Source organism: Rousettus aegyptiacus, unplaced genomic scaffold (assembly GCF_014176215.1).
Source record: "Rousettus aegyptiacus isolate mRouAeg1 unplaced genomic scaffold, mRouAeg1.p scaffold_m13_p_6, whole genome shotgun sequence".
NCBI lineage: Eukaryota > Metazoa > Chordata > Mammalia > Chiroptera > Pteropodidae > Rousettus > Rousettus aegyptiacus.
Window position 1 is genome coordinate 22,113,571 of NW_023416309.1, and position 27,945 is coordinate 22,141,515.

Here is a 27,945-nt window from a genome sequence, read left to right on the forward strand (position 1 = left end):
CTGTTGTCTAAAGAAATAAATAAAACTTTCATTATCTGCCAGGAGAGGAGTGGGGGATATAAAGGAAATCATAGACTTAAGAGCCCTGGGTTCAAATCCTGACTCTGCCAACTTATTAGTCAGGTGATCTTGGGCAAGTTAATTTACCTCTCTAAGCTTCAGTTTTCTTATCAGTAAAATGGGCATAACTATCTTTACATGGCGTTGTGAAGATTAAGATGCTGTATGCCACTGGGACACTCAGTAGTTTCTCAACAAACTACAGACCTCCTCCTCCTCATCATCGTAATTGCTGTTATCCAATTTGTAGACAATAGGGTGGAAAGTACTCTGGTGAGGCCACAGAGCTCCTCAGGAAGAAGTGACAGATTACTCACACCCAAAAGGAAACAGTAACATTTTTTATTAAATATTACAGTGGATCAAAAAGTACAAAATATCTCTTGCCTGCTATGTGATTGGGAAACTATTGGCACGTAATACAGTATCAAAAGCAGTAATAAGTACAATTTGGAAAACATACAAAATTGAGTGTTTATAGTTGGCTCAGCATTCTTCTGGTAGTGTTTAAACTAATGCAAAGGTTACTCAATAACCTCTCCATTGGGAAACTATATAATATCACTGGGCCACGTTGCTATATACAAATAATCACCTTACAGAGCAGAGGTTACATAGCTGGAATCACCAAAAGTATACAATATTTACAACACAGGAAAGTTTAAAAAAGTATAAACAGCCAAGAGATTATGCTGCTATTCTTCAGACATATTTCAACCATGGGGAGACAAGCAGAATATCAAATACATCAACAGCCAACACTGGAATTTAAGTGCTCAAGATAATCATTGCAATGGTGTAGGTCTCACCAGGGCAAACTTGTTCCCAATTTTCTTTAAAATTGGAACAAGAGTAAAACTAGACCAGATGGGACTTGGCTGACCACCACCAAATGTGACTTTGTGGGACACAAGTGAAGAGAAATAAATGGTTCTCTTTGAAGGCACACTACATAAAATATTTTTGTAGGATCACCTCGAAATTTCCATCAGACACACCAACACAGTGAAATACAGTACTTGAGAATTCATGCACCAGGTCAGAAAGTTGTAAAGTCAACATTGAGTTTTAACAAACCCTTCTGTATATGCCCTGATAAACAAGTGAACTTAAGAGCTTCTAGCTAGTAAATAAATAAGTCAGTCCTGTGGCAAATATTACAAGTTCCAATCACTTACTAGGAGAATACTTAATTCTGAAACATGGTTGGGCTGGGTTTTTTTTTTTTTCCCCCATTTTTATGTTGAGTTGCCAAAAGTTAAACCAGAAGTTCCATGGAAAGGCTTTTAAAAAATATTATTTAGACTCTCCAAATCTCCAGTAAATCACGGACTTAGTGCATTTTGAATTGCAACATTTCTTGGAAGCCATACTCAGTAAATAGATTTATGACTCCATTGCCAATTAGATTCCACAGTTTCCTTTACAGAACTACCAATAACAATGGTTGATTGCACAAAGAAAGGCTTGTGCAATTCCATTCAATAATAAGGCCCCTTGAACTCAAACAATGCAAACAAAGCCCTATTTAAGACTTTTTAAACCGTAGTTCTCAGCCAATGAAGAATTCAATGGTCTTTTTGAAAGATTTCCAAGATCTCTGTTCGGAGTTTTAAAACAAATAATACACTGCTTCTGTTGGGAATGTATGCCCCCATTTCTCTTTATTTGTCCTGATGTTTTGCTGAGGGTATGAGCTTCCTCAGACAGAAACAGTTAGTCTCTTCTAGGAAGAGATGAGAAAAACAAAAGCTGGACTATGTTAACATTGTTTGAAAATGGTGTGATCAAATTCCAACATGATGAAACCAGACTGAAATCACCACGGCAGGGAAAACAAATGCCCCATATTCCAAATGGATAGGTGAGCTCCACCAGGGACAGACCGCCGCCCCCCTGCCTATCACCATTTTCCTTGAGAAACCGACTCATAGAAACCACATATGATCTAGCCCATGTCTGCTGCAGAAACACTGGAGTTTTCTTTTCTTCCATGTCCTCTGATTCTGTGACCATTCAATCTAGTGCAACTTTCTTATATCTGTCCTGGCTAGCATTTTGCCAGCTGGAATTGAGATCTTCCCCCCACCCCCCGCCTCCCCCCCGCCCATCTTGTGCAATAGCAGGATAATCTGCACTCACACATTTATAATCTAAATTCTACTAGTCTATCTATGGTTCTATTAAATATATATATATATATTATTCCACAGGAAGGTAAATAATTAATTGAAGCAAATGGAACTCTTAACACTAGATCTCTACATTCTTTTGTTTCCACCTTTGGATATTAAGTATGTTACATTGAATATTTGGCTTCGTATCATGGAAACATTTCAGTACAAATGCACGGCATGCATGGCTTCGTTTAAGAGCCGCAGTTTCATTGTTTACCAGTTTTGATTATTTTGCAGTCGAGTTACCTATTTAGAAGTTGAAAATTGTCATCAATCTCCATAGAATTGAATTAAATATCTCAGAGGTAAAAGACTTGATTAACTATGGTTCTAATGTCTACTGGTAGTGTTGGGGGAGGGGAGGTTTGGCTGGGGAGTTCATCAAAGCAGTCTTATCAGCAGGGATGGGACTTGGAAAGAAAATCACTCTCCGTATTAATGGACTTTTAACACACTTAGAAAATACATCCACCTTGATGTTACATCTCGGCAGCAAATGGAATAAAGTGGCAAGAATGACAATATACATTCTCCACATCTTTTGACTGCTTGAACAGCTTGACCATTTCTTTCCAACAATAAATCACAAAGCGGACTGTATTGCCTGGTGGTTACAAACGTGACATCAACCACCGTATGTGCATGCATACACATAAAACACGCCCCAGAAACCCAAAGAAGATGACTTTCTTTAGAAAGGGGTAATCCGGTATGCCAATTATCCCCAACGATGTGGCCTGGGAGGTTCTTCTTGAGATCAATAAGAGACCAACTTGATGAAGGCAACATGACTACCTATTACACGAAAGACCATGGCCCAGGGAAGGTATTTGGTTCGTGGGCCTCCAGCTGCTCATTTTCTTCTGGATAGTCGAGCTCCATCCTCTTCCCAACCCCCTTTTCCCGGACTGTTTAAAGGGATCAGGACCAACACCAATGTAAATCATTTTGGCTCCTGTTCTAATTTCTGAAATTCCTAAAATATCTGTGCAGCCCACAAGTATGTCCTCTAGACTCTGTTGTTATTCAGCAGCTTGCTGTCAGTGAGGTTTTTGTTTTTATGATTCCTCTGGTATGTAGGACAGTTTCACAGCCTAGATAAGGTAAGTACAATGCTTGATATTTTCACATAACCCAATACTTCAAAGCAAAGCATTTGGTCGGGTAAGCAGTGTATAAGCTCTTTCAACTATGCCATTTGTGAGGAACAAAGTCCGTAAGTTGCGGATCTGCAAAGGAACGTTCTTTGCACTACTGTGTGCTCAACTGTTTCTTTTTCATTTGTTCCACTAGAATCAGTTGCTTCAATTTGTAAACAATAACTTTACCACCCAAAGCTGCTCAAAATGATAAGATGTGGAAAAAATTACAGACACACATCAACAACTAGGACAGTCAGTCAGCCTTTAAAACAAAACAAAACAAAATAAAACAAAACGGAACAAAAAAAGACCTACAAACAAAAGCGATACTGTTTAATTAAAAAAAAAAAAGACAAGAGGAACTGGGAAAGAATGGAACTACCTGTATATAAATTAGGTGAGCAAACAGTGATACGAGTAGTTTTAAGAAGCAAATATATACAGTCAATTTAACAGTGTTTACTTCTCTGGATTGTTTAATAGTGTCAAACGAAAGATCTATTGAAGTTTCACTATACATTGCATTGATTGAACCTTGGAGAGTTTTACGAAAACAGGGGCATCCCTTGGCATATGCTTGCCAGTCTTTCTTGCCCCTTCCTTTGAAATGCCTGCCCCTTTTTTTTTTTTGCCCAGATTGTTTCCTGACCACGGAACTCAGACGGGGTCCTCCAAGTTCTTCCGAGATACACATAAATCCCTTCACAAGACTCCCGTGCAAGGTGAACGGTCTGAGGTACAAGGGCATCTGTGTCAGAAGGGGCTCAAGACTGACCAGCCAAGGCTGGTGTCGTCCCAGAAAAATCAGGTGTGTTCACCTCCTCTCTCGGCCCTTTTGGCTGGAACTGATCTTACCCCCAGACTAGAAGAAATGCTGACTTGTAATTTTACAAGCCATCACTCCCAGGGTAAGGAGTGAAGCTCTGTTAGCCACACCACATGGATGCTGGGCAGAGCTGGGCTTACAGTTTTGTGCTGGGGTGTACGGATGACAGCTGAGAAGATGGAAAGGCAGCTTGAGGATTTATAGCAGCTAAAGGGTAAATGCCGTTGTGCAAAAGGTCCCCATACGAACTTCCTACAGGTGTGGCTGCAGCCAAGTGTCTGTACAGCTGCTGAGAATTTGTCGGTGATGTAAAAATTCCTCTTTGCATCACAAGCGAGTGGAAAGCCAGGGGCTGCATGAGTGGAGAAAGCACAGTCTGGTTTTTCAAGTACTGTAGAGAATGAGAATATCCTGCTGGGAGCCTGGAGTTGAGGCCCGAGTTACACAGGCTCCCAGAATACAAACCTGGGAAGATAGGGGAGGAGAGGTGGTGCTTGTGGCCTTCCGCCGCGCCTCCAGAATGCCCACCATGCGCTGCCTTGCTGCCTTCGCTCTCCTGCTCACAGGCCTTCTCCTTCCCAGAGACCTCCTTGGAGGAGTCCAGGGGAGACACTGCCCGGGCCTTTTTCCCAGCAATCACGAGGTCCAAATCCTCCAGGCTGCGCTTTATCGGCCGCGCCGCACCAATGTTTTGAGGACTCATTTTCCGGTGCAGGATAGGGTGGACCATGCCTTCCATCTTCCTGAAATTCTCCAGTCTCACGTGGTGGGGTTTTCCTGATCTTGAGAGCGCTTCAGGATATTTTTTAGGGGCTGACATGGTCATGGGCGATACGCGACAGGCTTTGGGGTGACAGTCTCGACTCTGGTTGTTTATGACGTGGAACTGGGAGACGCCTTTGCTCTCCTGGGGTGCAGAGGTCGCGTGGGCGAGGCCGAGGACCTTGCCGGTGGGTTTGTGCGGATTCTTAGGAAGGCTCAGATCCGTTGGCTGGTCATCCGTGGTGGCTTCCGCTGCAGTTGATTTTTTGTCTTGCAGATGTAGAGACGCGAGATAATTTACATGGAGCTTCTCTTGGTGTTTGTGGGAAGAAAAAGAACTGTTTTCCGACTCCCGGTACACGTCCCTGCAGGGGTACTTGGACGTCTGCTCATTATGAAGGTGATGTTCAGTGTGTCTGTAGAGGCTGTGGAGATGCGGAGACGAGTAGAAATCGGCCAGGAAGCTGGGCATGTGGGAGTGGGGGAGGGCTCTCTTCTCTAAGAGTTTTTCCTTGCCCTCCTGAATTTCTTGCTTCAGGACATAGGAATCAGCAAGGGGGCTGAGGTGATGCTTGGAGAAGCTGCAGCGGTGGGGATCCGATCGATTCAGTTTGTCATGCTTAAAAATGTCATTGATGCTCTTTCTGTCTTCCGAGGGCTTGCTTCTGAAACTCTGCACATGCTGGATCACAGATGGCCGGCTGACCGCCATGTGGTCGGCGCTTTGGCCGTGGTGGGCCTGGGAGAAACCCGAACACAGGTCGTCCCTTGCAATCAGTTTCTTTTTGCTGATCAAAGGTGGTGGGGAGCCATAGGGGTAGCTGCTGGAGAGGCTGGCCCCACTCACTTGTGACAAAAGTTTTTTCTTGGCCAGGGGAGACATGATGCCTGGGTTGCCCCTTGAGTAGAGCAGAGGGGTATAATTAAGTCCATGGTTCTCATTCATGGGCCCAGTCAGGTCTTTGTCTTTGAACATGTCAAATGACTGGACCACAAGGACCTTTGGGGTCTGCTTTAGTGCACTGTGGATGTCATCGCTGCCGAGCTGATCCACTTTCACAGTGCAGTTGGCGATGTACTCTGCCATCGCGGGCACTTTGTCATCCTCCATCTCGCTCTGGTTTGACAGTGGTGGCTGCGTGTTGGGGAAGCCAGGGAAGGACGTGTCTTGGAGTTCATTTTCAGGGCTCTCTGTAAAACAGCAGGGCTTGGGGTCTTGTTTCGAGTCCACCAGAGCACTGGGAGAGGTGAGAGACTGTTTGCCAGTCCCGGAATCCCTTTCAGGGGCTAGAGGGGCACTTGGGAGTGGAGGAGCGGGCCCTTTCTCTCCTGCCTCCTCTGCCGGCTTCTCACTTTTGGTACCTTGATCTGTTTTGTTGTCCCTTTCTGAGTCAGCCGTGGACACCAGGGGCCTCGCTGCAAAATCCTGGTACCCTTCCATTTTTTTCTTCATGTCTGCTGCTGGGAGAGGCTCAGCGATGCTTTTCTGTTTTAAAATCTCTTGTTCCTTCTCTTGCTCTGGTGAAATCTGATAAAATATTGCAAAAGACATTAAGGAGGAAGCTAAATGCATTGACACATTTTTCTATGAAATAAAATATCACATACAGCAGTTTTTCTTGAAAACAGGTTTGTCAATTAGCTCATGGAGGTTCTGTAAAGCTTTATCACTCCCCAATCATCGTTCTAAACAAAGAAATCTAAATTACAGAAACATTAGGAGAAATATGCATATTCACTTAGTCCCTTATGAGACACCTATCAAAATATCAAAGTATTAGTGTTATATACTGACAGTATACAATCATATCACTCCTTGATTCCAATATATGGTTTAATTCTGAGGTTGTCTTCTTGTCAAATCAGTCAATTACCCAAATGGATTTTAAATTACATGTTGTACTTTATGACACTTTGGAGAAAGATTTGTTTTAAGTATCTCTTTCAAAAATCCAACCAATCCAATGTCAACAACAAATAACGATTTCAATATAACTCCTTGCCTTTCTTTGAGAGAGCAAATCCTGTCTTAAGGTGTCCAATATGGTGCATAAAATTAGCGATCTTTAAGTGTTAGTAATTTCTACTTAGTGCCATATGACATGCAGATAAAGCTAAAAATACTGAAAATTTATGCAGCTGCAACATCAGCCTGTCTACCTGAGAAACCAAAGGATTCTTAAGTCCTTCTAGGCTGCAACAAACTACATTTCTATTAAAGCTAAAAATGAAGTTGTCAAAATCCAGGCAGTGAGTGCCACCACAAATACAGCTTTTCTGTTCATTGAAATAAATTGTAGTCAATGAGATGGATGCTCTTTATGTGTCCCTATTGACAGAAGTTGTGGGCACAATTCGACCTATTCATCGCATTATGTAGCTGTGCAAACTTTGACCTCAAAAGGCCATTTTAACTTTCCATCTGTGCCCCAGGTGACTGACAAGCTCTTTCAAAACTTCTGTCATTCTGCCCTGACATATCTTAGTGGAGAACAGTCCCAAAACAGTTGTATTGAATTGATCTTTTTCCCCCCTCTCCCTTGAAAGTTATTCTTCTTTGTTAAGAAGTGTCGACTACATTAGCCTCTTTGGGTAAGACTGAGGATGCTGGTGTAAGGATACATAAGAAAAAAATTTTTAAGGAATCACACCCATTTCATAGATATTTCTCCTTAAATCCAATTAAAGATATCCCGGTTTCTTAGGGATGTGTTATACCTAAGAGCTTTGGCTTATTACCTTTTTTTTTTTCTTTCACTAATAGCTGCCTTTTCCAGTAAAAAGATCATTACTTGTTCTACATTAACAATCATCATTGGTCTCCTGAGCTTATACATTACATGAAAATATAGAAAAATGAGTACAGCAAGGGAAAACGGCAAACTGCATTTAAATGTTAGTTTCTGATGGGGCTGTAGTTTGCAGTGGGGCCCTAAGGGACACTCGGTTTCCATGACTTAGGCCTTCAGTAACATGCAGTTCTATGCGTTTAGTCGTAAAATAGGTTTAGGAGGGCTTTGAAAGCTAGGCAGAAACAAGTGAAGGACAGCTTTTCTAGGATGGCATTTTATGATCTGCCTTAGTATGTTACGTGGTAACTTCCCACCATGCAACTTTCAATCCAATTATCTGAAGATCATGGGTTTGACTAGGCAGGCTTTTTATAAGTCCTCTTATCTCCACTGAGTTCGCTGCTTCATATTGAAAGTATCAAAAATTATGAACAACAAAAACAACGACAACGATAAAACCCAAGCCTAAAACTCCAAACATATAATCAATGAGAAGAAATATACCTGGTCAATTACATGGGTCTATGTTGGAGGTTGGAGAAAATTCTTACAATAACGTCAACCTCAGAGAGGGTCTGAGATTTCAGGTCACTTAGATAATCCCATCAGGATAACCTTTGTCACTCAAGACACTGTAGAGAACTTCTGGCACCTATAGGAAACGGAGCCTTAAGGCTTTACGAGTTTCTATGAACTGCAGGAGGTCAGGCTCTACCCCTGACCACGGTCATTTTCCTAAGCCCATGGGCTCAGTACGCAGGCTGAGGATTCCTTCCACAACTAACAAACCAACCGTTTCAAACTTCATCCCCAAAGTGGAGCCATTCAAAGGTCAGCTGGCCTCTTGGTCCTCAGTTTGTCCCCTGGTGCTTTGGCAACGCTGTACATATGGTATCTAATAGAACTCACTGATCCAAAACCCTATAATAAATCACCAGGCCAACAGGATAAAGGAAGAATGGAATGTAAGCTTTAACTTGGAATTTCCTTGCTTTTGGCCATTTATGTAGCAAGCTTGCAGATGTTCAGAAATCTCTGCACCACCCCACCCCCTTTTTAATTACTAGAGCTTAAAATAATTGTAAAAACTAAATAAAAACAAAAATAAATTTCTCTTTAGCATTAATACTATCTTTTTACATGGGATTAAGTTGGGTAAGTTGAATCTTAGTTAGGAGGTTGTGTGTTGTGTATGTGTATGTTTTAAACCAGTGTTTAATTAGGGAGTCTCTATGTGTTCATTATAAAACTGATTTTTAGAGGGTGTTTAATATCAGCAACAAAATTCCCTCTGGGGTTGAATCCTAGAACATGCTGTCTCCAAATGTGGCTGCTGAGGGTTTTTTTTTTTTTTTTTTTTAATGGGCAGCAGGGCTTTTATTATTCATGTTGAAACAGAGCCCAGATCAGCCTCCATGACTGGCTCTATGCTGACAGTGATGGCTTCTACCGAAGAACCGTTGGGGACTGCCAGTAGCTGGGGCTTGTTTTAAAAGGTTCAGAAACTACCTGTTCACATGAGAGATAATAATGGTTTCAGAGGAATCATTTCAAAATTTCCCCATAAATAATATGTACTTAAGATGTTTCTAAATTGGTCTCAACCAAAGGCTGCTGCACAGAGGTCAATTATAGGAGGCAAACAAGTCTCTAAAGTTTTCAGGACAGTCCTGCAAACAGATAGCACATCAATTTCGCCATTCCTCCCTGCTAGGTCCCACAAAGCACGTTTTGAAGTCACACCACCTCCTCAGATAGACTGGTTGTGAAACGGCAGAGAAGCCACATCTTTCAAACTGGAATCCCTTGGCTTGACACAGCTGAAGCTCTAGCTCCTTTTGTCTCAGAGCCATCATTCTCTATCAGTTTTCTACAGGATCGTCACATCTTTCTAGATCCTTTCTTGGCCTATCCCACTCAATACCACACACTGCCTTTCAGCTACTGAGAAAACCGAAAGGTCCACTATTTGGAGAACTGTGAAGGTGAGGTGGTTTGATTTCATCATGTAGTGCTGCAGCTGTGCAGGGACCCAGCTGTGGGTACAGGGCTCCAGGAGACCCCCAGGTAGTGCTCATCTCACAGAGGTATTTCTGTGGAGGAGGGCAACTCACCTCGGATGCATCCTGGGACTTCGGGGCATTCTCTTTTTCTTTCTTGCTTTTAGAGATTTCATGTTTGATGCGTTTGGTTCCTGATACTTTTGTTTTATTCTCATTTTCCTGTGAACTATTCTCCTGTTTCCGAGGTTTGATTGGAGGAAGGGGCTTATCTTCCTCTCCTTTAATGAATCTTTCATATGGCAGGATCAATCTGAAAAGATATCAGAAGAGATGATCAATCAGGGAAGGTAATTCCATTAGCATCGATGTCATGGGTTTATTTTCTTTTCTCAGTACGAGCAATTTATTGAATAACTCATCTCCAGTGACGCTAATGCTTTTCCAGAAACTTACTCCACAGTTTCATGATCTACTTCCCTGGCTAAAACCAGTACCTGCTGACTTACATTCTGCTTTGCAAGACGTCTTTCTGGTTTTGTGAATCTACACACCAAGGATACTAATAGAAGCATCCAAGGTTACTTTATCATCACTGCCCATGGAACCCGGCTAAGTGCCAACCACAACATCACAACAATGACAGCAATAATAATAATAGCTGCTGTTCATTTATCATTCTGCCAACAGCTTTTTTTTTTTTTTTTTAGCACCTACTGCGTGGCCAGGCAAAATTCTGGGCACTGAGATATAGCAGCAAACAAAAGATTCAAAGCTCCTGACCTCATGAGGGTTATATTCTAGTAGGTAGTAGTATTTGCCAAGTAATATCCTAGGTACATAATATGAATTATTTCATGTAATCTCTACAACATCCCTATGGAGAAAATTACTATATTATTTATTATAATCATACCATATGGAATAATAATAATAACTCCTATTATTATTAACTGATGAGACAATTGAAGCCCCAACACACCATTTGACAGAGGTGGAATTTGAACTTAGTTCTGCCCTTCTCCACAGTTTATATTTTTATTCATATCAAAATATAGACCAGCCAGTTAAGATAAAGAGGTTAACGGGAGGCAAGCACAGTGGCTGAGAGACAGCTAGCTGTCTTATCCAGCAGCTCAGAGGTGACTCTGGCATGAGGAGCTCTGTTTTGGGGTGCCAAGTCAAAGAGAGCCCCTGAGAGAAGGAAAGCAGACAGACCACTCTGACCACAAAAAATCAGAGGGCTGAAAAATTCAAGCATTTTAATTACATAACTTTTTAAACAAAGTACATAAAATTGCTCTAAAAAGAGGAACATCAAACAGCTCTAGTTTTAATCTGTTTCCCCTTTGCGACGTAGCTCTTGATCTGAAAGGGAAAAATAGCTGATGTAATTAAAAGGGATGGATTGCATTACATTCTCGGTTTCAACTTCAGTGATTAAAGTTTTTATAATGCATTTGGTATGATTAATGACTCACTGTGGGATTAATACAAGACTCAGCCTTAAAAGTATGAACTTTAATACAGCAAACATAATTTGTTTTAAATAAGACAAGTTGACTCAATGAGGAAAATGTACTTGGCTTATAAACAACATAAATCTGTTCAAATATCGGGAACCCTAATTATTTTTAAACTAAAACTCCCAGGCAGAAACTTCTTTGGTTTGGATATCTGTTGCGATCCTGAAACTGATTTCTAACTATGCAGTTTGGATCTCAAAAACATACAAAACTATTCAGCTTTGCGAGTACAGACATGGGACATTTGTGATCGTACTATTTCACTCTTTAATAAAATACCAAATAAATGATGAGAAAATCAAATCTCAATTTATAGCATTTTAGGAACAAAATTCATTTACTGAGCATGCTCGGACAAGGTATGTGCAAGGAGGCGTGAATAATAGTATCGAGCCCTACATCTGGCAGTGGGCCAGCCATGAAGATCAACACAGCCCATGGGGAATAGTTATCTTCAGATCCCATTACAAACTGAGTTTAAACATGTTACAGCTGCTAAAACTGGAAACTGTTCTCTCCATGTAGACTTACTAAAATAATATATGGCTGCCAAATACCTGCTTCCCACTGTAATATTACAGTTAATGTTTATATAATAAAAAGCATAACTAAGCAGAAGAGAGAAAAAAGCAATCTTGTTCATACTTGAATTTATTTGTCTCATCTGTAAAGTCCCCAACATTCTCCCCAATTCGTTTTATCTGAGTGGTTCTGCCAGGGACTTTATCCCCTTCAACACTTGCAGGTTGGGGATTTTTACCCAGGAGGGAAATGCAATGAATATTATAAATTTAAAAAAATATTTTAAATTGACTTCAGTGAAAACATATTTTTTTGTTGGGACAGATAGGTTTGTTTTACTTTTGTTTGGTTGCCATGGGAATCCAAGGAGCACTGAAGTCTGGATATTCCAATGGTTACCACTCTTCCCTCCAACTCCATTCTCTAATTGAGACGGTGACACCATGAGACACCCTCTTTGCTGAGAAGGATGACAGAATTACCTCTGAGTGTAGGAAGTGGGGTGAGAGGAAGCAGAGAACTGGGTGGGAGAGACACCCAAGGTGAGCCTTAGAGGAGCCTTTACCTCAGGTTCTAACAGTCCTGGGCCAATCTAGCTCTCTAGATGGGTGCTAAGGAGACTTTTAATTTCCTTATACAATTTTGCAGGTTCAAGAAGCAGGGCAACATTTCCATATCATTTCTTTTCTTTCTTTTTTTTCCACCCTTTACTCAACTCAGCAGCTGGCTGGCCGACAGCAGTAAAAAATACATTTCACTTTGCTGGTCAAAGGCCTAAAGCCAGAAGCAGGAAATCTGGAATTAAATGTTTCTTGTATCTGGAAAGAGGCATGACTAAGGTAAAACTGAATCCAAACACAAGCCCTGCTTGTTCAAAGCTTCGGGGCAGAGGGGAGGCGGGGGTGGGGGGGGCGGAGGAGAGAGAGAGAGAGAGAGAGAGAGAGAGAGAGAGAGAGAGAGAGAGAGAGAGAGAGAGAGTTAGTTTGTGTGTGTGTGAGAGAGAGAGAGAGTAAAGGTCAACTGAGTGGTTTTTTTTTCCATTCTAAATCACTGAAAGATAATTATAGTGGCTCAGGGAAAAAAGCCTCCTAAAATAAAACAAAAAAGGCAGCAGCTAAAAGGAAACAAGTAGAAATATAACCAACTAAGCCCTTGAAGAACAGGGCACAGACTTGCATGGCACCCAAACAATTGCTGTTCATACAGTGATTTCCGTTAGGTGCAATTTTCACTGAATGTTTTTTCAGTTATCCTGTCATGGTACAACACAATTACTCCACAGGATATGATCTTATCATTTGATTATAAGAAGTTTTTATAGTACGAGAGGACGAAAGTTATTATAGGTTTCTGAACATTTAAAACATTTAATGTACATGTGACAGCTTTAAAAACAGGTTAGCCAGAGAAAGTCAACATTGCCCAGTGCAGGAAGCTGAGTAGGTTTGTACTGTACAAAGAATTTAGTATAACACAAGATGCCTGAGCCTTGCGGATGATTATTCCTCAAATATTTGTAGTACAACAAAGATTTAATCAGTTTCTAAACTGCACAGATAAAAGCAAAAATGCAGCCCAGTCCCCAAGAACTCATTACACAGGAGAAATATTTTCAATGGACTACAACTCTAAGAATACGGGTTGGGCTTTAGGTGGGTGGAAGTAATGGGGAAAAGAAGCAATATGTTCATTAGAAAATCCAGCAAGATCCTCTCCCCACCCCCGACCCCACCCCCATCTACATCTACTCCTGGGATTGAAAGCTGGGCAGATAAATGGGTCTTTATTATTACCCAGATTTCACATTTCAGATTAGTAAAATGCTTATTTATGATGCTGTTAATGGATCTGAAATAGGTAAGCCATTATGTATTAAAAAATAACATCTTTCCATAGGCATAAGATTTGTAGCAGCATGAGTTTTTTTTTCCCTAGGAATAATACAAGAATAACATTTTCCACCCCAAAGCAGAAACAGTAGGGGAGCCTTTTGCTATCATGGAGATTCTTATTAAATTCAGTCACTGTGAAAAGCAAGATTTTTTCTCCTTTTTCTTCTTCTTTTTTTAAAAAATAAAGATGACTTAAAATCAACCCATTAAAATTAACAAACCAATGGCATTATAACCTTGATTTATTAGCATCTGAGCCACTAAATTACCATCATACAAGAAATTGCTGGTTTGAAAAGATTTCGGCTTTGTTAAATCTCAAGTTAAATAATGGTGCTCAGTGTACTAGGTTTTTAGATCTGCCTCATCTGATATTATGAAAAATTCAATACATTTCTCTACAGCAGAAGTCAGGGGTCAGCAAATCTATTACTGTAATGTAAGTAATCTGGCAACCTGCCAACTCTTTCTCTCTTTTATTATTTTTTTAAACACCAAGGCAGATAATTTTATATTTACAAATTCTAAAATCCTCCAGGGTCTTCGCTTTCTTTCTCAACAAAAAGCAGCAGCCTCACGTTTGAGAAATGCATACTGCACGCGTCCTCATCATTTGCATTTCATACAAAGAAGAAAAGACCCTTCGTCTTTATTAGGCAAAATTCCCCTCCCCTCCCCATGGGCAGAGGAAAAATAATGTCAAGTCTCATCTGAGCGAGTAACCACTAATGTCTTCTGTATTGATTAATGCTTGCATGGAATGACTGAACTTTTGGGCCAAAACATTTAGCAAACAGCGCTTAAGAGGAGGAATGAGATCCGTCTATTTTTAGAGGTCTGAAAAATGATATTATAATAATGTCTGGAACTGATTCAATCTGGAAAGTTGGGGAAAGAAGTGGGAAACCTTTATGGTTGTATTTGACCCTTGCCCTCATTACTTCATAGGTACTTTTATGTTATCGAACCAGTGAAAAATTCTTAGCCCCAAGATCTGCTGGTGCCCTGGGAACAGCATATTTTAGGGGCAGAGGGAAATAAAGGTGGTGTGCATGTCAGGGCAAAAATGCTACTATTCTTATACTATTAGGTATTTTTGTGGCAGTAGAAAAGAAATGACATATTGGTTCTTCTGGGGCTTCAGACCTGATCTGATCCCAAATGGAGTCATTACAACTTCAAGTTGATTCTGGGGTTGATAAATTCTAAAGCTTGGCTAGACATTTCCCTTCTCAGCCAGAAATTGAAAATATAACTTCACTGTGAAGTGTGGGAAGCAATCTTTCATCAAATATAAAGCCTGTAAAAGGTATATTTTTCTTTTTTGAAGATGAGGTCCATACATTTGTTAAGGTTCCAAGAAGTATAGTGTCCAATCACACATACTATTCCCCACTCAGTGCTCCAGACCATGACTCTCAAAATGGCAGAAGAGCATCTGGGCAGTAGACACCAAAACCAAAGTCAGATACACAAATGTGCTGTCAAAGTGCAGAGAAGCGGGAATGTTCCCTAGGCGGGCACAATACTCGTTAAGTATAACAGCAACTGTGCTGCTTTGGTCCCGCTCTTTTAAAAGCCAAGCTCCATCTGAGAAAAATGTGGGCTCCGGATCCAGATCCCCTCCGTTTCATGGTGTGAGTTTCAGTACAACAGGAAAAACAGTGTGCAGTATGAGGAGCAAAATATCGGTAACCATGAGAGCTGAGAAAGAGGCCTCTGATGTCACCTTCCAACAGACAAAGATGTGAACCGAGAGCTTGGAGTACCAAACCACAGAGGGAAGTGCCAGGCTGACATGCAGGCCATGGGGAAGAAGCCTATGGCAGGGTCCATCTAAGCCAAGGAAATAGCGGGAGAGTGCAGCATAGATTCTGTGTACAAGGCTTAGCTTGCCCATGAGCTACCAAGGGTAAACTGTACCAAGCTTTTTAAAAAGGACGTAGCTATAAATAGCATCATTTGTAGTCTACGCTAAGATACCTAAAAGGTATGTGGCCTGTTGTTATCAGTAACAAAACATGGATACTTGTTTTCAGAAAAGCTCTTTCCTGGGAAAATGACCGGCTCACCAAGGGCTTTGTGACCTACCAAGGAGCAGCAGCAGATAAACAAGAAAATTTTTTGAAGGTGTTAGTTTCATCTGCCCCTGGAAGTGGTGGGAGAGTTGTTTCTTAGCGCCCATGGTGAACTGACACCTTCTTCCATGGCCCTGGAGTGACTGTGACTCTAAGCAAAAGGAGGAAAGAAAAGTACATGGTGCCAGGACCCAGCAAGATGATGGCGTCCCTCCCATAAGGATGTGCCAGTGTGAGAGGTAGCTCAAGGACAACAGGCCCTGAGCTGGAGATGCATGGGCTGCGGAGGCCTGGATTACCGGTGAGGTGAGAGGTGGGGCTAGAGAAGCCTAAGGTTGTTCTTTCGTATTGAGTAGGCATTGCAATATTAATAGCACCTGCCATGTATTAAGTTCCTATTAATACCAGATACTTTGTATGTCTTAACTTTAACCACTATAAAAAGAATAATACACGAGTACATTATCCTCATTTTATGGATGAGAAAACTGAGGTTCAAAGTAAAGTTGATTAAATGACTAGTCAAAGGCATACAGCTACCATGTGCCAAAATTTGAGTTCAGACACAGACCTGCCTGCCTCTGCTAGTCCAAGCTGCCTTCATCTCAGAGCAAGATAGCTGCACATCTTTGAACACGATCTGAGAAGCACCAACATAAGGAAGATACTGAAATGATCACCTTTGGGTTAACAGAATCTCAAGCTCCTAAGGAACAGGAATCAGAGTGAATGTTCTCCTTTTCTCAGAGGCAACAGACCTATGTGGAAACAAAGGGTCCACCTCCTACAACAAAAGCAGCCCTATGGCTTGGGCACTGACCACACTAATGCTTTTATAATGTGCCACAACAGCCCTAGTTGGATTAGGCCCAATTTGATGCTGGATGGTAAGAGAAAATCAAGAACCGAATCCCCCATGAATTTCACCCTGTAACACTTAATCTTCCCAAGTCTGAGGTTCGATAGTCTCCCCAGCTAGACTGAAAGCCCCTAGGGGACTCTGCTTCTATGAAGCCTCCTTGATACTTCTGAGAGTATCTAGACTGATGTTAGCCCATGTCTTTTAAATGAAGACCATACTGAAGAAAGTTCAACTGGATATAAGAAAGTCTGACTATGCCTCAGGGATTAAAATACAGGCTCGCAACAGAGAGCAAGGACTATAAACAGCACCTAGCCCTCCACAGTGTCAGCCAGCCAAGATGGCAGCAATTCTTCTCACTGAGAAAACAATGACTAACTCAGAATCAAGTTACATGGATCCATTTCAAGGGCAGATGAACATTATTTCAAGAACAGTAGACAAATATAACTACGATATTTGCAATATGATGTGTACTCCACAAATTAAAGTTGGCAATGTCTATATGTAAAAACAGGCAACCAACTATTACATTTAAGTCCCATGCATGTGAGATACTATGGGTTCCAGAGCTTCTGAAATGTTCAATAAGTCCCCCCAGCATTTATTATTTTGACCAAACTTTGTAATAACTTGTACAAAAAACAAAATGTTCCAAGAGGTCTTCAGTGGAAGAGTTAAGGATATATTTTAATAGTAAACAATTACTTTCTTCTGTCATCTGATACTTTTTTCTCCCCCTTTCTTTTTTGGAAACATGCTTTCTGAATTTTCAATAGTTCCTTTGTGAAGGCATCTGTTACTCACATAATTGAAAAGATGTTTGTGCAGTGGCATGCTTGAGAGTACAGTTATTTAATCTTAATGATAAAGCCCCGAGGACAGAAAATCATAAGTAGAAACCTCTTGTTATTTATCAAAAAGAAAAGGGGCTAAGACACCTAATCTATTCTCAAATTTAAATTCATGCTTGATGAAAACTATCAATAAAACACGGGACCTGCAAAGTTTCTTAAATACGATAGCTAGGTTCAAAGGGAAGTGGGGGTGGGGGAAGATAGAGTGAAAACAAAAATGAGACAATAAAGGAGCTTGACAAAGAAAAACTGCTGTTTGGCAGGCTTTTTTTTTGGGTCAAACAAAGAACTTGCTGTAGTTTACAGCATGACATACACACTTGATTAGTTTGTGCCTGAGGGTGTTTTTACACTCAACTGTGTAAACTCTAACTTCTATTAATTACAACTTGCATTTAGAGGCAAATTTAAGAATTTTTAAATAGAGATTTTTCAAAGGCTGTTGTTTATTTCTTTTTAAACAGAAACCAGTTTTTCTACTCCAGGGCCTGGCTAGGGTTTTGTTTTCCTTTTTAAAAGTTTCTGGAAATATCCAGGCATTGGAAAGTTATCAGAGCATTTTAGGCATGCTGAGTGATACTGAGGGAGGCTCTTGCTTATGAAATTACCTGACTGTCCTTTAGGGAAAAATTCTTTACAGATGATAAAAAGCTACTCCAGGTGTAGGGTGCTTATACCCAACCACCCAACTCAGGTCCCTTGTAAAAACAAGCTTGGTGAAGTGTAGACAGAAGAGCAGCAGCAGAGTCTTAGCTTTCTTAAGTCTCAGCACTTTGGGTTCGATTCCCTGGACTGCTGGTTGTTGATAAGAGCCAGGAGGCCTTCTGTGAGTCTAGAGAAAGGTTTGAGATCAGAGTGCCTGGGTGGTAGTGTTGCAGAGGTGTTACCAACAGAGTCCCCACTGGCCAGAGACCCCGTTACCAAGACAGTCTTTACGAAGAAGATGTGAGTCCATAGACTGGTGAGCCATCATCGGTGAGGATGGGGCATGGCCAACCCACTGGACCTCAGGGCAAGAGAATTCAAAGACACTGAGAGGATAAACTAAAACACCTGCCTCTGGTGTTTCCAATTGAGAAATTCAGCCTTAGTACTTTCCTGATATCCCCTTCCACCGCCTCATTCCCTATCTCTTCACACATTTCCTAGAGGAAACTGTCCTTTTTGTTTGGGTTTAATTTAAATCATTCGATTCCTAATTCTTTAGTCCCTGATATGATCATGATGCTGTGTGGGGTGCAATGGGGGTTCTCAAGGGAAGCAGTCCTTGCCCTTAAAAATAGTTTCTCTATTGTTCTTGAATTCTACATCTGAATTATTTTAAGCAACGTAGGATGATCAATCATATGTTCTAACCTCTTTAAGATTCTAGATCCTTCAAATTCTAGATCCTCCTGGAAGACTTGGCTCATTCCATCTGGCAATTCTCTCTCTTTGATCCATGTCGAACTTATTATTTGTATTTATTACTTACTTACCTCTAAGGTTTTTATAGCCTTATCTATTTAACTTCTTTTCACGTAGGTATGGAGTATGAGTCGGATCATATGATGAGTTAGGCAAGCCAAGGATCACAGCACCTCCCAATTCTAATGCATTGGTGGTAGTGCTGGAGGCGCCATGTTGGGGAGAATTCTGAGGCTGAGCCTTGGCTCACAGGAAGCAGCGTCATGTTCCCTTAGCGATCTGTGTTGTGAATGTGGTAGCACGGGCACCTGCTCATTGTTTGCCAGCCCTATGCTAAATTCTTTGGTTCATGTGTTTTCATTATTCTTGAAAGTGTTTCGCACATGGCAGATGTTCAAAAACACCACTGGCTCTTAAGGACAGCAGCAAAGGAAAAAAGCAACCAAGCAAATGGCAAATCTATCCTGCCCAAGAAGCTGGCCACCAGGAGAGGGCTTCTTACCAATTTCAAATGTAATCTTAAGCTACACTGATAGACTGACACTGCCAACATCCCCAAAAGTACTATACGCCACATCTGGACTAGCTTCAGGTATTCTGAGTGACACAAATCAAAGGCATCTACACGAGAGCAAGCCAAGCTGGGGAAGGTCCGTAAATCCTTCTCTGAGGCTTGGCTGAATGGAACAAGAAAACCTGAATGGAGAGCAGAGCCTTGCCGAGGACGTGGTGGCACAATGCCTGGGGAAGGGAGCAGGCGAATGAGGCAGCCCCGAAAGGCATGCCGAGGTTGGTGGAAAGCCACAGAAGGTGCTTAGCTTAGCACGTGAGAGTGTTCAGATGAGGAGCGCTTTCAACAGTGACGCTACTTCTTTGCCCTCTAACTGCAGGGCACTTAAGCAGAGACTAGATTAGCCTTGTACCAAAGATAGTTTGGTCCTCATGGAACTTGACAGCCTGCTGGATACATTTTGCCCATGGGCATGTTTAGCTTACAGTATATAAAATCTTTTCAGAAAAATTGGAGCCAATATTTGTAAGTCAGGTGATTTTATCTGATATTTATTCACGAGATAACAAAAATTATCTCGAAAATGAGGAAGAAGGTCTGGAAGCACAGAGACTATGTCCACCTAAGACAGTTTCCAACTTTCCCACTCGGCCACCTGCACTACCTATGCTACCTGCCTCCATAAACATTTGAGTTTGTGACCACTGGTGCAGAGCAGTGCTTCTCCAATGACCTGTGGTGAAGGTCTAGTTTTCTAAATGTCCCATCTGTTGCCTACTGATACCTTTGTAAAACACCATAAAAATATATTACTAGAAAAGGTAAAATTAAAAAAGGCATACGAAGTACAGGCCCTAATTTTTTCTTAGATTCAAAAGACAAAACTCTTCTGGCAGACTGCTACAAAAGTGTATAAATGCTTATTTGTAGGTGCTGTGCTTGCCTCCTCACAGCCTAGCGGCAAACAGTTCACAGGTGGGTCAGAAAACATCTCTGCGTAACACTGGTCTAGAATATCACCAACAGATCTCTCAAATCTAAAATGCTGTGATCCTGCCCGTCACTTTCTGAATCCTGTATTGATTAACTTCAAGGGCGTCAGCATGAAGAACACCCCCATCTCCTAGACATGAACAGACACAGGCAGGACTGTAATGCACCTTAATTTCCCTTGGTCTTTTCCCACAATATAATTAGCTGAGTTCCTTAGAACCTGATATATTTTTGGCATTTACCTTTAAGTACATACTTATCTTACTTAAAACATGAACCTCCCACACCCTGCCTTCCACCTTCAGAGAAAAAAGGCCAAAGCTCCAGCTGACTGTCACTCGGGTTCTGCCCAAATGCATCTGGCTTGGGTACAGCTCACCCCAAGTCACTGCAAAGGAAGCCGCCTCAGCCAGGCGGCATGACGGTCTTGCCCGAGGAATGCTTACGGGAAAAGCAAAAGGTTAGAACCTGAAATTGGGCATGAAGTCTTCAAGAAGATGCAGCACAATTGCTCATTTCCCCCACAAACAAATACATTTGTTTAAGATTTTGATTTTCTAAATACTCAGAAAAGCACATCATAAAGAACATTTGCCTTAATGCTCCCTTTTCAATCCCTAATAACAACTTCATGTGTTCCACAGGAACAGACCATGTAATTTATTCAGGAAAATCAGAACCAGTAATCTGGTATTCTGTGAAGGATTTTTTTCCCCTGCATGTGCTTTAAAACATTTAAAAAGAAAACAAATATGCATATGAAAACAAAGCCTTTAAAGTGAATTACTATTTCAGAAAAATTGAACTAAGGAAATTCCATAAAAGTCTCCATTTTCCTTTTCGTTCCTTTATTGATAAAAGAAAGCAGTTTGGGGCACCTTAAATAAGGAGTTGGACAAGAAAGAAAATATTCCACTTAGAAGGGTCCTGCCCAAGAGGCCGTGGGCATTTGTCTTTGCATTATAATCTACAGTAACTTTATCTATAAATTCTGAGCAAGAAATGTCCAGAATAACCACACTTCATAAGCTTTTCTAAGTTTGAGACAGCTACATAGCAACAGTCTCACGATGGGGAAACATTAATGCTTTTTATATTGGTGATCATCTGTAACATGAGCAATTAAGTACAGTACTAATGGACTATGGCCAGGAGCCTGGTACTAATATTAAAAACTGACGGAGATGAATAGGTTTGGAAGCAAAACCAGGCTGACAAAGACATTTTTATGAAGTGCTTGGACCTATTTGATTTAAACCAATCAGAGGCAAGTTTAGACGAGTCAGGCCTTCAGCGACAATGATGCATTCACAAGCATTGTACCATTTCTGCTATGCCTTAAATAAAAACACCCATTGATTCTTTTTAACAACCCACACTTTCATTATTACACTCATTAATAAACCCAAAGTGCACAACTAATATACAAGTAACATTTACTGAGGAACCGGCTATTTTTTTTTTTTTGGAAAATGAAAACATTTACGGGAAACATGAACCACACTGCATGAAAAATAAATCAGTGGATAATGCATAGCAGATCACTCATTTCTTCTTTGTTTTCTAGGGAAGTAAAACTGGTGGTAGGGAAGTAGAAAAAGGACCAAGTTTCTATACTAGAGTGAAAAGAGTGAGAGACCAGATGAACCAGCAGCAGGGGTGGAGCTCCAAAGGCTCCGATCGTGTTTGGAAGCCTTTAAATAATTCCAAGCACTTCTCCAGATGGGATGTTTGCCACAACGCCCTGACCCCTTCCAACTCCTTGAACCTTCTTGAAAACAGTGGCCCTTCACCAATCTAGTCGTCTGTTTTTATTGTGTTAGCACAGACTGGAACTATCAAGAATGAATGAAATCTACCATAATCACTAAGTACAGTTTTAGCCATAGTGTCTTGATCAAAGCAGAGCTCTTTCAAGTCCCTGGACAGATCAGAGTGTCCTCTGCCCTTCTCTCTGGTAGAATCATTAAAGTAAGGCATCTAGGGAAGTAGTTCTTAGACTTTTCTACCACCACAGCTCACAAGAGTTTGGGTGACTCCTTTGAAATCCTGAAAGGTTCAAATGAGTGAGAGTGGCATTATTGTGAGTTTAATTAAAAAAAAAAAATCATTTGAAAAATTTTGTACTTAACTCTTATTAATTACTAACTATTCAAGATACCCCTGTCTCTGATCATAACAACATTAGAGGGGCCTAACTGGCAAAAAGAAATGCCAAGGAAGGGTTGAGGACCTTTCTAATTACTGGGGACAGCTGTGCTCTGACCTGGGCTTCAGGCTCTGAACAGGGGTTTCCATGTTTGGGGTCCCACTTGGCAGCTGGATTATTGTCTCTCTACTCCAAATCTATCTCCTGTGCTCCGTTTGGTAATGCTGGGACTGGGTCCCTGCAAATTACATATCTCTTTTTGTCAGCTCTCTTTCTGTTGAGTTCCTGCAAATGGGGTCCAGGCCAGGGAGGGCAGAAGGGACCTCTTTTTTTCTATTTTGCTTGCTGATCATTTCAGTGCCAACTCAACAGTAACTTAGCAGCAGTAGTTGGTTCCAGCCTCTAGCTTCCTTCAATAATACCCGAACAGTTTCGATGCATTTCCTCTGAGGTCTAGCACCAGGGAGCACTGCTCCACAGGGCTCCTCCTCTGCACTCCCGGAATACCAGCATGGGCTGGGTATCTTTCCCTGGGAGGGGGTCTGAACCCCAGCTCTATGGGACTCACTCTCTGAACTTCTGGGTGGCAATACCCTAACCTCTTTTCTCTATCCTTCCAGCCCTGGGAAAACTGTGGTTATTACCTCCAGAGTGATATAGTGCTTCACATCAACACTTGTTTAAGCAACTCCAATAATTAGTTCTCTTTGTTGAATACCTAGTGTGGTTTCTGTTTTCCTTACTAGATTCTGACTGATACACGCTGACCAGACAAATTCATAATTCAAATTCAAATACATAGCTTTTTTAAAAAATTAATCTAATGAGAAACCAAACCTTTGTGAAATATCCATTCTACTCCCAAGAATGAGGAGAGAAGAGAAATAATAATAAAAAAAAATCTTTAATAATGTTTCTTAGTTGCTAAAATTTGAGGTATCCCTACTAGAATTTTTCAATTCAACTGATCGAAGGCACTTAGGATTCAGCTACTCCAGGAAGAGGTAAATCATGACACGAAGTACATAATCTTCAAAAGAATATATCTTGATATTTCATTTAAGATTGAGGGTTTTTAAAAATGTACACAACTGCTTGAGTAAATGTAACATTCACACACACAAACACACACACCCCTAATAGATCCAATCTTTTTCCCATCTCATACCTTATCTATTTGTTTTCTTGACCATGTAATACTTTGTAACATGTTTGATTAATATTTCATTCCTTAATTGAGTGAGCTAGCTAATAGCTGAGATATACTTCTTTTTCTAATTTTAATTGCTATCTGGTCCTTTAAGTTTGATGGTTCAGGTGTTGGGAACATTTGTATATGGAGGTAAGAAGTTCACTGTCAGAATAGAAGCTATTTGAAAATATAGTGTTTCTAATAAAAATGTTCTGATTACAACCTTGAATCACAGGTCAAAACAAGTTGATTATGGTACCTTGAACACTATTTACAAAACACTCACCTGAGTGAGATACCAGGTTCTTTTGTACTAAGACTTCTGTGGTATACCTGTTATGTACAGTGTGAGAATGTGGGCTTTTGTATTAAATACTGAGAGCGGTAACACTCTCACTTAAGAAAATTATATACTATGTTGGGAACAATGCTATGAAGAGTAATAATTTGAATTCCTGTTACCAATTTTTTAAAATCCTTCCGGATTATACCACTCTCAAGTAAGGCAATCTCTTGGGAATGCTTTGTGGGAATTTTTCACGAGGTACTAAACCCAACTCAGTTTACTATAATTATACCTACAAAAACATTTCACGTTTCGTTGAATAGGCTATACTAAAAGAGGCTCTATGTTAAATGCAATACAGATAAAAATATAATTGAATTCAAAAGAAATATGACTAAGAGTTAGATGACTTTATCTAAAGATGCATTTGTACGATCCAAAGGCAGGTGTTATGCTTCTGGGTTGAAGCTGGAATGGTAACTATGTGAAGAGCAACCATCAATTTATCAGTTGTGTTTTAGTTTTCAAACTAACAAGGTAAGTGGCCCGTTTGTTCAGTTGACTGTGTCTTGCTTCATTCCATCCATGGCTATTATTAAAACACACACACACGCGCGCACACACACACACACGCACACAAAAACTCCTCTGCTTGGATCTCACACCTTGAATTGGAAACCGGGGAGCTGAGTTGGTTAATACTTCAGAAGGCAAATGCCATTGATAAGGAAGCTGATGAGGCCTGAACAAATTAAGTTGGGGCTTGACCCACTGAGCAAGGATAATGCATGACTTTGCTAACTGGTCTTCAGTATTGTGGGTAACAGTCCTAATGCGAACGGGAAATATTCCTGTGGCGACAACCCTCATAGTAGTCTAATTTGGCATTACTTCTTGTCTGCATTATCATCACCTTCTGAAAGAAGCTGAAATTGTCAGAAAACTAAACCACAAAGAGCTTGGCAAGAAAGGATTTCCTCAGTCAAAAGCGTAGCCATAGGAGAAAAATACCAAGATGGAAAAAAACAACAAACCTTATCTGGAGACCAATTTTCTTATTAAAGAAATGCTTACTTTGCAATGTTAATACAGTCAACATTAATGTATTTCAATGTTAGTACAGTTACATGGTAACTTCACAGTGATACTGCAGACCTATGTTTTTGGAATCTGAAGGTTCTCATAGTAAATGAACCCATAGAGAACATACTGAATAATCTTATGCTTGTGGGGAAAAAAAAACGGTATTGTCAGGCAGGTGGTCACAGGATAAAAGCAAATTAAAAGACTATCTAATTTTAGTCCCAGTAACTAGAGAAAGCCATGTTCCCTAAAAATCACAAGGCTATATGCAAAATAAAATGCCAGAGGGATATTTTCTGTTTCCTAAAAGGTCCTTTAGACTTCCTTTGGTTTTATCCTTGACCAGAAGCTTCTTCCAATTAACACACTTTCCATTAAGCAAGGACTTTCCAGAAAAGGTTTTTGTTTTGTTTCATTTTGTTTTACCTTTCATAATGTCTGCGGGTACAAGTGGCAGCGCTGGTGCTCCCAGGATTACCGCCTAATTCATCGTAAATGTGTTTCCACTGACGGCGGGCTGTTATCTGAAAAAATGGCAATGGGAAATTCAATCTCGCATCACAAGAGATTCACGGTGCCAAGATTCAATACATATGCAACAGTCAGAAGAGAACAGTCTGTTCTGGAAACCCAGAAACAGAGAAGTCCAAGTGAGTATGTGGGGAGACTTATGGTTTTACAGTGAGATCTCACTTTCAGCGCTTTTCTTTACAATAAAAAATAGAATTCTGCTTTTGGCTCCATATTTTGTCAACCATAGTTCATTTTCATCTAAGGTATCTTCCTGGATATTTATGTAGTTATTTGCCCCCCATGGTCCCAAACTCGTGCTCAGTTCCTTTATGTCGTGTGATTAAACATCAACAGAAAATAAGTTTTTGCTAAAATATATGTTAGTACATCAATTTAAATGAATCAGAATTAACGTTGGTTGCTTGAGTGGTGTTGAAATGAGTGGCCTAGTGTATAGGCTAAGAGAGGGACTTTTCACCAAGCAACCTTCTGTACCTTCTGATTTTTAAACTATGTGATGTACTGCTTAATTTAAAAAAAACTAAATAAAATTACAACAAAACTAATCAAACTGATCAAACAAGTTATGGCATTTATAGTCATTCCGGGCTACATTTTTATGACAGCTTCTCTAACCACCAAAACAAAATCAAGATCTAAACCTGTATATGTCACAAGCTACTTATTTTTATTCACTTAGGTCAGGAAAATGGAATATTGATCAAATCCTACCAAAAAGCTAACTTTGGAATCAAAGTTAAAAATGCAAGCTCTGTATATTATTGAGTAAGGTGAATGAAAGCAAACAGCTTGCAAAATACTGAACGGCATACCATACTCTTGTTTTATTTTTTTTCTTTTATTTTTGAACATAAATTAAGATTTTACAAAATAACAGATGCATGATCCAGCAGATGATTAATTGGGGAAAACCCCATCATTTACTATATCTGAACAAGTCTAGTGTTTCCTCGCGACTAGGCAGACAAATTAAGTTCTGAGGTCCTTGTGAACATTTCTAAACGGGACGGGAAGGCTCTGTTATTGGAATGTTAAGAGAGCAGGGAGCAGAATGCCCATAGAGCTGCCAGCAGAGTTCACTTAGGGGCTAAAGGCAGCAATCCGAGGGGAAAAAAATCTTGATTTGTACCCAGGGTTTCTGAAATTATAATCTAAGGAGCAGGGGAAGGGTGGTTAAATATTATAAAGTAAATGAAATGGTACCGTTTCCATTTCAAATAAAAAGAACCCCTTCATTTCCATAAATCCTTCTCAACAGGCCCAAGTAGGACCTCGAGACAATGTGAATTCTGCACTGTTCAATTTCCCATGAAGCGTTCTTGAACAAATTTGTTTCAATAGTTCTCATTAAACAGAACCACCTCTTACATCCACCAGCAGGTATAACTAAAAATAAAATCCTGCTTAATTTTCACTTGGTTTCAATGATAATACATGGTTTCAAGCCCCTTTCAAAACACTCAAAATAGATATTTAGGTAATTATTTTATATTTAATTACAATCTCCCTTCGGCCTTTTAAATAATACATTTTCAGGCTGATCTATACGAGGCCTGTGTATCAAGGAAGAAGAGACTGGTATCCCCTCCCGAGGGTCCACATCAATCCTCAAATCTCTTAGCATGCCAAGGCCCCTTAAAACAAAACCTCCATACTTCCTTCCCTCAGATGAGGTGTGTGGGCCCTGGGGAGCCCAGCAGGGCAGAAAACAGCCTACATATGTGTCTGCAATCACTTCAGAAGAAACCATCATTCTTGTCATTCTTATATCTCTTGTGTGTGCTGCATTTCATATTTTGTAGTTTTTCACATCCATGATATGGTTTAATCCTCTCATCAGCCTGTGAGGCAGATTATAGGAATCTCATTCACAGAAGGAAGGGAGATTCAGAGAGGTTGCATGACTTGCCCAAGGGCACACAGCAGCAGAATGGTAATATCAAGGTTTATACTGATGTCTTACGGTCCCAAGAGCAGACTTTTTTCTACTATGTCAAAGCAGCCTCCACATCAGAATGAGCTGATGAACAGCCCACACATGTAACAGGGTGATGATAATAATGGAACTCCGATGGCTTTTTGCTTCAAATGAGGCAGATGAATGTGAGAAGCACACCTTCTGCTACAAGTCCTCAACACTGAGCTTCTGGCCTCTCACTAGTGGGCAATTAGAATAGCTATGAAGTTAGCAAAAATATAAGGGAGTGGGTTAGGTTAACAATGCTCTGAGATTTCACTCTCCTGAAGCAGCAAGTAAAATTATGGTTCTTCTACCCTGACTACTTGTGTCTCTA

At 40.5% G+C, this 27,945-nt stretch overlaps 1 protein-coding gene across 3 annotated transcripts in view; it reads right to left on the bottom strand.

Moving 5' to 3' along the window:
- Positions 1 to 382: 382 nt before the first annotated feature.
- The window catches only part of ARID5B (AT-rich interaction domain 5B), a 168,666-nt gene continuing 141,103 nt past the window's right edge, over positions 383 to 27,945 (bottom strand). For all 3 annotated transcript variants that reach the window (XM_016159175.2, XM_036222800.1, XM_016159176.2), the window contains 3 exons: positions 25,544 to 25,641; positions 9,874 to 10,072; positions 383 to 6,495 (listed from right to left, as the gene is read on the bottom strand). In XM_016159175.2, the coding sequence (XP_016014661.2) occupies positions 4,342 to 6,495; positions 9,874 to 10,072; positions 25,544 to 25,641 (2,451 nt within the window). In that variant the 3' untranslated portion in view covers positions 383 to 4,341. The remainder of the gene's footprint in view (positions 6,496 to 9,873; positions 10,073 to 25,543; positions 25,642 to 27,945) is intronic.